This window comes from Austrofundulus limnaeus, unplaced genomic scaffold (genome assembly GCF_001266775.1).
Source record: "Austrofundulus limnaeus strain Quisiro unplaced genomic scaffold, Austrofundulus_limnaeus-1.0 Scaffold345, whole genome shotgun sequence".
Taxonomy (NCBI): domain Eukaryota; kingdom Metazoa; phylum Chordata; class Actinopteri; order Cyprinodontiformes; family Rivulidae; genus Austrofundulus; species Austrofundulus limnaeus.
Genome location: NW_013952747.1, coordinates 498,940 through 508,714, shown reverse-complemented (window position 1 = coordinate 508,714; position 9,775 = coordinate 498,940). Strand labels below are relative to the sequence as shown.

At 39.9% G+C, this 9,775-nt stretch overlaps 1 protein-coding gene across 2 annotated transcripts in view; it reads left to right on the top strand.

Moving 5' to 3' along the window:
- The window catches only part of LOC106527864 (membrane-associated phosphatidylinositol transfer protein 3), an 88,817-nt gene that overhangs the window by 60,149 nt on the left and 18,893 nt on the right, over positions 1–9,775 (top strand). For both annotated transcript variants that reach the window (XM_014022877.1, XM_014022876.1), the window contains exons 7-10: positions 739–867; positions 1,598–1,779; positions 4,556–4,713; positions 4,949–5,119. In XM_014022877.1, the coding sequence (XP_013878331.1) occupies positions 739–867; positions 1,598–1,779; positions 4,556–4,713; positions 4,949–5,119 (640 nt within the window). The remainder of the gene's footprint in view (positions 1–738; positions 868–1,597; positions 1,780–4,555; positions 4,714–4,948; positions 5,120–9,775) is intronic.

The following is a 9,775-nucleotide window of genomic DNA, read 5'->3' as shown; positions in this document are numbered from 1 at the left end:
ACACACACACACACACACACACACCCACCCACACACACACACACACACACACACACACACATACACAGACTTACAGAAATGGTTAAACCCTAATCCTCAGCAGTAAAACAGTATAACACTCACCAATTCCAACTGGATGTGACCAAATGGCTCAGAATCAAGTGAAATCAAAAAATGACAAATTACCACATAGACAACACGTCATTAACACATTAACTATGTGCAGACAGTGTGTTGTTGACATGTCTACATGTTTGAAGTCATGTATATTTGAAGTGGGTGGCATTCCATAGAGTTAGGCCTCCTTGACTTGAGTTCTAATGAAATTTGTATTTACTAATGTAATTTAGTTGTGGTGACCATCTTAAATCAGCTCAACTCAAAATTTTTGATTTGGATAAGTGGCCTCTTCACCCCCTTTTAGTGGCGTACTGAAAACATTTACAGTGAGATCAAATTAATTACTGTATTTAAAAATATTGTTTTAAGAATGGAGGCAGATATGACCTTTTTTTTACTTTTGTTTTATTTAGGATCATAAATCCGATTTCTCAGTTTGTCACAGTATTTATAGCATTTTGTTTTACATTTGGTTCCTGCACTGAATATGCTTTCAGTGCATGGGGTTGGGACGCTGTCACTCACGACCGTCTGTCTCACTGATATGCTCGTATCAAACTGTGTCCCTGCTGCAGCGGCCGCCGACTGAAGAGATTGTTGAAATTGTTCTCTGAGCAGGTTTGCCTGATGGGTGACTGTGTGGGAGGAGTGCTGTGCTTCGACGCTTTGTGCTTCAGCAACCACCCGAGGCCGGGCAGCCCCAACAACAATAGCGGCAGCAGGAACAACAGCACCGAGAGCCTGAAGGTAGAAGCTCAGTGTTTTACTGGTGACACACACACTGAGGGTGGAGGCTTGGACTAAAAAAATATATTTCCCTGGTATTGCATGATTAAAAGATCACTTCAAATGAACGTGATTGCAGGTTTTCATTATGCATTGTGTTCGTTAATGGACTCGGTATCTGCAAGAAAGAGAACATGTGCTCTGGTGGCAATGTCCTTGTTTGAACTTTGTGCTTTGATTGAACAAAAAGTCATTCTCATGCATAAAACTGACCTCATGCTGGTTCTATTTGTGCTAGTTTTTCCTCAATAAATTGCTTTATAGCTATATCACAGTTCTCAAGTTGCAATATCTTTGATGCAAGTCTCAAACACAAATAAAACAGAAGCCACAGATTAAATTAATATAAATCTGTGGTTCAGAAATGAGTTTTTGTGGTAAATTTGATGGGCACCTTAAGCTCCCTGAGCACCATTTATTAGAGGTCATAAGAGTGCATGTACATCGTTCATTATAACATGTTCACCTTGTTTTTCATATCATTTTCTACCAGGAAAAAAATCCATTTTCTCCTCCTCCCCTCTGTCACTCAGATCCACTCATTTCCAACAGATTCTGACACATTTTCTGCCTCCCACACTCAACAGCTCACCTCGGAAAAACACATCAGCTCCCCTCGTTTCGTGCCGTTTCCAGTCGTGACTGGAGGTCATGCAGTAAGTTGTACTCTCTTCCCCTCCCTTTGCTTCAGGACAACACAGGTCGGCTGGGGGAGTCCAGTCCCGGTCTGAGTTCAAGCAAGAGGCTGAGTAAGAGCAACATCGATATTTCCGCTCCCAATGAAAGTCAGAGCGGCCCGTCGCTCAGCCGTAAGCAGAGCGACTCGTACGACGGAGACACCTCGTCCGCCGGCCAACGCAACTTTTTTTCCAGGTGAAGCATAAACACAACCAAGATTTGGGGAAATGAATTAGAATTAGCTCAGATTTGTGTTAAAGTAAGAACCTAAAAAAGTGATAAAATGTCTTTACCATCACCTTTATCTTTATGCATTAATTATTATATACTGTGTAAAATGTGCTGCTTGTGTGTCTATATAAATATCCTAACTTTACATTTAACCTGTGAAAATCTGACCCAGAATACGAACATTCCCCTAAAGACTCCCTAAAATATGCAAAACATGGACATCTTTTGCCATAAAAGTGAAAAAAAAAAAACTTTAATCATTTAATATTGGAATCATATCAGCAGGACAACATCAGTAGAATCCAATAAGATGCAAACAGAACAAAGATACATTTTTATATATGAGATGTGACCTTCATTATCTACATCATGCACGCACTCACACACACAGGACAAAACAACAGATTGCAAAACTTAGAGGAAATTAAAACAAGTTTATTGCAAGAAAAAAACAGATTTCGGCATTTGGACTTCATGTTTTTAGATGGATTGATACTGTAAGTAGAGATGAGCATGTTATGGATTTGTGATTGATCCAGATGTTGCATAGCAGGCTGTCATCCAGATTTTTCTGTAAAGTGTCACCTTGTCGCCCTCGTGCCATTTATCAATATTTGCAGCTTGACTTCCCCGCCTGCCTACCTGTCTCAGACGGAGTATAAATAGTCTGCCAGTCTGAGGGAAACCAGGCTCTGCAGGGTAATTTAGCCAAGCAAAGATGGGATGTTTACTCTGACCAAGTAACCTGTTTTTCATTTCCAGGTCACAAGCTCCTCTAGGCGTACCCCATCGCAGCGTTCAGGTGTACTTTAGGATTCTGTCAATCCCCAACAAAACCCTCACAGTTTATGGCAATCTCACTTTTCATTCATTCTCACACTCTTTATTAAGTCGGAGCAGAGCTGCATGGAGAATACATACCTGCGCTTCTGCTCTTTTCTCCCACCGATCCCACTAAATGTTCCCCATCACCAAGCGGACTTAAACCTGTCTTCACTACATGAATCTTCCCGTCTTGAATAGACGTCTACCTTTAGTTAGAAGTATTTCTGACTCCAAAGTCACCCTTGAGATGATTTGCAAATGATCATTTTCCTGCTTGTATAAAAACTAAGGAGGATGAGATTTGGACAGAAAGCATAGTGTTGAACCATAAGTAGAGAAATTGCTTTTTTCCATTAACCTAATTACACTCACATCTGCACTTTATGTTCTTATTAATTAAAAGTATTTCCCTTAAAACTGCCAAGTGGCTTAAACTGTGACGAGGCTTTTCCGCAGTAATTTATTTTTCCGGACCAAATTGTTGGACGAGTGACACGAGAGAACAAAATAACTCCCCCAAAATAGCAGCAGAAAGCAATCAAAGAACTATTGATTTGGCTTTTACAGATGGCTGGAGACTGTTGGCTAATCCGTCCTCCACACGCGGGACTTAATGGGGAAATGCTGGCGAGCTGTTAAGCAGAGGGATGGAGTCAGTCTGCAGCAGAGGCTGTGGCTACAACTGGCTCGGCTCTTTAAACAGCTGTCAGTGTGATGCAGGCTGTTCAGGCTGAGTCATAAAGGCTCGGCGCTGACAGCTACTACAGAATGATAAAACTAACCAGCCGACGTTTGAATCGGGGCGAGGCAAAAAGGGTTTCTGACTCATCTGTCATTACAGAATTTACTTGCAGCTGCAGCGTTTAGTTTATTGATTTCTAAATTGTCAGATTAACCCATATACGGTATTTAGTGCCTGCCACCAAAGCTAAAGGGCGAGGATGTTTTTGCATGTGTGTACATGCATTTGTTTATTTGCCTTACAAGTTAGTAAAGTATCTGATGAACCACTGGACATATTTTAATGAAATGTCCAGAAAATAATCTTCTCACGTACTTCTACACCAGGTCAACTTTAGGAGCCAGTCCAATTCAACATGGCTGCCACAGTTAAAAGAAACATTTCCTGCTTTTAAATCCTTCCTTCTCACATTTAAATCTTTAAACTTATTGTAACTCCACAAGCCCCTCTTTCACCTCTTTTCGGAGGTGTGCCTCAGATCAACTTATTTTGAGGCTGTCTCTTTATATCCAAACAAGGCAATTCACACCCCTCCCCCTCCAGCTTCTAGACCGGTTCATTCCAGTTTGATAGTGGGGTTTAGGACTATAAGGCAGCATAGAAATGTTTTATTTACAATTTAATTAGAAGATGTGAACAAGAGAAGACTTATCCATCCAGCCTTACATGTCACATAACATGTCAGAAAACAAAAAAATATTGTAACGGAATAAAAAGACTGCAATTTACACAACAAAATGTATTTAACGGCTAAAAAGTGGATTTTGCATGATGTCCCCTATATGCAAACTTAGCAAACACAAAAATGGCTGAGTTTTACAGATATTGAGACAAGATTTGCTGGGTTAGTAGCTGAGAGCCACACCCAACTCTGAGAGCTTGCTGATCTCACATCTTTTAGAACTTTGCCTCTAATTATTTGAGTCAACGCTGATATAAAAGTGAGCTACTCTGGTTTCTGTCCAAAGAGCAAAAACACACATTAGCTTAGCTGGTAGCTCTAAATTGTCCCCAGGTGTGAGTGAAAACGTGAATGATTGTTTGTCTGGTTGGTGTGTTGTGGACCTGCCTCCTGTCCAAGCTGTCCCCCGCCTCGCACACAGTAACAAGCAGAGGGAAACACATTGGTTTGATGTGTACTGTAATTACAATAAGACGTGTTTTATGTTTCAGTTTGATGAAGGAGAGTGTGGAGGTGCGCGGTGGCAGCAGCATCAGTCTGGTGCTGAACCCCGGTCGTTTTGACTTCGAGGTGTCAGATTGTTTCCTGCTGGGCTGTCCTCTGGGACTGGTTCTGGCCATGAGACGAACTGTGCTGCCAACCGTTCAGGGTAAGAATCACACCCGCAAGCTTAAACATGAAACGACTGTTATGTTTTATGTGGCGCAGTTCAAAGGTGTGCAGATATACAGTTGCTGTACGGTGAAGGATCAAAAGGCTACATTAAAAACAAAGAAATTAAGAGAAAAATAAAAATAAAATAATGTTTACAATGAAAAGAGCAATGCTTGGAATAAAAATTTGTACTTCTAAGGTGTCTTGCCTTTCTGTTTGCTGTTCCTCAGTGAGTCAGCTTCGCCCGGCCTGTTCTCAGATCTTCAACCTGTTTTATCCCTCGGATCCTTCAGCCTCCCGACTGGAGCCGCTGCTGCAGCCTCTCTTTCACAAGTTGCCACCGTTTGCTGTGCCGCGCTACCAGCGCTACCCTCTAGGAGACGGACGCTCACTGCTCATTGGTAGGATTGCTGATTCAAACCTAGAAATGAATTTTCTCCTGACCAAAAGCTGTTTGACTTGAATATTTTATTATCTAATCTATTTTTTGGTATCATTGTAATGACATGACTCTTTGAAATTAGCATTTCAAAGCTAATGTGAAAGCTTTGTCCAACTAAAAAAAGACACATTTTAGTTGGACAAAGACCCATGGCTTCATTATGTGAGTTCTGTGAAGAACACATGTTCACAGATATGGATGGGAAACACTCACAGCTTTAATCCCATTGAATGAGTTTGTTCTGCAGAGGCAGAGTTAAATCCCACCTTAAAGCCAAAGGTTTGAAATAATTAGACTCCATCTTCTCTGGATGGAGCACCTGACACTACTCTGTAAAAACCAGATAGAATACATGAGATACTAGTTTGCACCACACAGCTGAAATCTCCCTAGAAGGCAAAGCGTGTGCAGACTGAGACTTTAATGAGCTGCTGATTTATTTGAAGCATGTTTTAGCCGACATAGAGACTGTCTCTAAACAGCAGTTATGATACACCGCCAGGTTCCCCTGCAAAGCACCCACAGAGAGTGAAAGTAGGACAAGAACCAGTCATTTGTGCCCACACCTTACAAGCATAAACCTAAAAATGCAGATAATGATTTGAATCTTTAAGGAAATCTTTAACAGCAGTGCTTTTTAAAAGCAGTGTTTTTAATTAAGGAGATTTATCAGATATGTTTATTGTGTCATTTTAGTGAGGTTGATTTTCCTTTTATGTTTTTAACTAAAACACTTTCCTTCATTCCTCTTCATTCGACTTGAGGCATTTTTTTCTGAAAGTGTTCTTTAGTTTCCAAAACTGTTATGATTGTTTTCTTATTTTGAAAGAACCTCTATACAAATAAAAGTATCTGCTTTATTGTAAGATAAGAACATAATTCATTTAGTGAGGCAATTAAATACAAATAAAAACACATTTATTATGAGATAATTACTTTTTTCTCATAAACTAATTATTGAAACACTGTTTAAGGTGAGGTTGTTTTGTACTCCACCTCTCAAATTGGTTTAATTACTAATTTGATAACCCTAATTGCATCAATCTAAGATGTCTGACACGTCAGCCTCATTTAGCTTGTTTGTTGTTTAAGCCCGAACCTCATGAGTAATCATGATCCGTTTTGCTTTTGGCTCCTTTGGGACCAAACAAAAAAGGGGACACATCATTCTTTTACCTGCCTAATTTGGATCTTCAATGATTTCACGTTGAGCCGGTCATAAAGCAGGAAGCATGATGCTTCTCAGAGCTGCTGGCGTTGATAAAAGCTACCGAGTGTAACAGCAGCACAGAGCCCGGGTTCTAATTACGGGTCTGCATCACGGCTCCATTGATCAGACTCTTATGCTCCCAAATTATGTGTCGATTTATAAAGCATAGACAGGTGCACTCACAGGAGAAGACCGTGGCACACATCACCCACTTCCTGCTCTGTAATATAGTAATTAGTGGTTATGATACGTGGAGTGCCAATACAATCAGGCTCCTGAGAGAATGACTTTGACATCAGCACCCGTCAACTCTGGAGCTTTTATTGTGATGAATGCAGCTAATACAGAGAGAATGAGCCTCTTTCCTATTGATTTCCAGTTACCGTCCAGTGGGAAATATGCTCATCTAGGACATGCAACGCACATGGAATCATAGTGGCATCCATCATTTTAAGTGTATATTTTTTTCTACGTGCAGATTAGTTACATATGTTATGAAGATTTTTTATGCTGAAGTGCAATTGTGCTCTTTTGTACGATTTTTCTGTTCGGCCGTATCTGTTTCACTCGTTCCTGCTTTCAGCTCATATTTCTTTGTGTGTGTGTGTTTGTGTGTGTGTCCATAGCCATTCAAACTGGTCTGTATCTTTGTTCCAAATTTTGTTCTCTTCTTTGTGAGTCTTTGTCACTGTGTCGCCCTTTCTTCTCAAAATACAGATTTTAATCCTCGCCCTCCTTCAGTACACGTTTTTTTTTACTTGTACGTGTTTTACAAAACATGCCAGTGGCCTCCTCTCTAGCGCTCTTTCTGTGTCAGAGTAACATCTTTGCTTTTCCTCTTCTCATTGTGTTTTGAAAAAAAAGCATAATCGTGACTAATTTTTCATAGCTTGAAAGAAAATGATGTTCCTCAGAGGTTTGGGGCAGGGTTCATTATTGATAACACATTTTGGAGGGTGTGGAGGATGTAGTTAAGATAATAAATTTTTACTATGACTATATGAGTAATAACATGAAACTGCAAATATCCATCACAGTGGATGCACATATTAAACATGTTTAGATCACGCACATCAACAGAGGTTAGAAAAAAAGTCAAAAACAATAAAACACAAGATTAAAAGGGGATGTACATGTTTTTTGTGTGAGCATGCACTCTGTTAACATAATATTGCTTTTATACAGAATGTTCTTGTGGTTGACAAAATACAAATTCTGACTTATGTTAAAATGCAATGTCCCCTTGGAGAATTTTTTTTAACTTGGTGCTGTCCCACTACCTGCCCTCACAACAAAATCCCTAAATAAACCACTACAGAAAGTGCATGCATAATCCACAATTACCATTTTATGATTTATAAATATACTGTATATGTAAAGGGTAAAAAAAAAGAATAACTGTTGCTCAAATAAAGTACCAACAGGCACGTTATGTAAGTCATTCAGCCTTTGGAGAAACAAATTGTTATTTTTTAATGATTTAGTCTGCATCTAGTGACTCTTTAATGTCTACCTTCATATGGATTACATTCAGTTGTCTCTAAAGATTTTTAATATTGGGTTACAAGACATCTGAGAATCCAAAATTGATAAGATAAGATAAGATAAGATAAGATAAGATAGACCTTTCTTGTCAGTGTACAGAGCACAGTGAAATTACAGTTCAGAACACCCATTCAGAAGAAGACAGAACATAACAAACATAGGAGAACAGGTGCCCTGGGTCATGCAGCCACAGACCCTGCACAGAGCAAAGATCATCATCATGAAGACATCATGAGGAGGCGCAACCCTTAAAAGAAAAAAAACTAAAAACCACACAAGGGAAGATGAGGAAAAAAACAAAACATCATATTATATCAACAATGTGACATACTATGGTGTTTATAAAAAAACCTCTGCATAGAGCACATCTATTAGCCAGAGGAGTAAGTGAGTTTAGGGGGGCATGTATCTGAAGCCATGAGTGTTGTATGCACTTGTGTGAATATCTGAAAAACGAGCCCGAAAAATCGAGTCCCCAAAATCTGCGCAGCCATTGTTCAGAATATGGATGTTAAGTGTTCATTCTGTGCGGCCCTCAGCTTGCTCCAGGAACCAGATCACAGACGGGGATGAGAGGGGCGAAAGCTGGGGGGCAGACCCTCAGTCGACATCTACATCCAGGAAGAATTTAGTCTACAGCTCAAGGCCATGTAGGAGAGCCAAATCTGTAATCAGTTGTTTGGGAACAGAAGAAACTGTTTTCGGCCAGGCAGACAATAACAATTTTCCATCTGCCTTCATGTCCGCTGGTACATCCAATGTGGTGAATCCAATCAGACAAATAGTGAGGACAATCTCGCCGAGCTATCAGCTTTTCCAAGATCGATTCCATCTCGCCAGCAAAGTCCAGGAACCACAGCCGGCCGGCGTCCCTCAGCAGAACTGCTTGCAGACCGAGTTCCAGGTCGCACAAGGCAAAAGTCTGAGGGCTGATAGAACGGCAATCCTTCATATTGGTCAGGCAGCCAGGAAATGACCTGAATAGCCACCAACGTTTTGTAGAACACCAGGAGACCACCAAACCAATCTGTAGAATCCAGTGATCAGAATCCAAATATATATCCAGAACAGAGCAGAACAGAGGTCCTACCTTTGACATGTCGTCCCATGGAAGAAAACTTTGTTCCAAAAATTTATTAAGAGACCAGCTAACCAAATCCATAAAAATAAAAATATCCATAATTTCTGGTTTCAGATAAAAACATAAAGGAGGCTCCGAGCAGCGAAACAGGGAAGATAAGGGAGGGCAGGAGAGAGGGAAAAAAGCATCTTACTCCCCCGAGAGCAGAACAAATAAATAAATAAATAAACAAAATAAAATAAATTGGAGTTTCATATTAAATTTAAAAGAAAATAAAATCTGTTATAAATCAAAGTCCACCTTACCCCAACAGAACAGATAATCTAACATTTCATATAAAGCCTCAGTAATATTCTATGAATCATTTTGGAGGGGTAATAGGACCACTCTCCTAAAATTAAAATAGCAGAAAGAAGCCAGAGAAGAAGGACAAACTGATAAAGAACATCTGGTGATTTCTTCAAACAGCTGGTACCAGAATCTAAAGTTTAAACCAGTAATATCAGGGGTCCCAAGTTTCTGCAGCAGTAGTTTTGTGGGTCGGAAGCTAAAAAAGTTTCAAAACCACTGGTTTAGAGCAGTGTTTCCCAAAGTTGGGGTCGGGACCCAAAGTGGGGTCCCGAAACATCAAGGTGGGGTCCTGAAAAGATTTTTGGAATTAATTACATTTTTGCCTTAGTTGTTACAAAGGAGTTAGGTTAGTGTATTTAAAATGGATAAATGTAATATAAAAATATTTTTACTATGCCCATGTTTAGTTGACCTGATACAAATGTTTA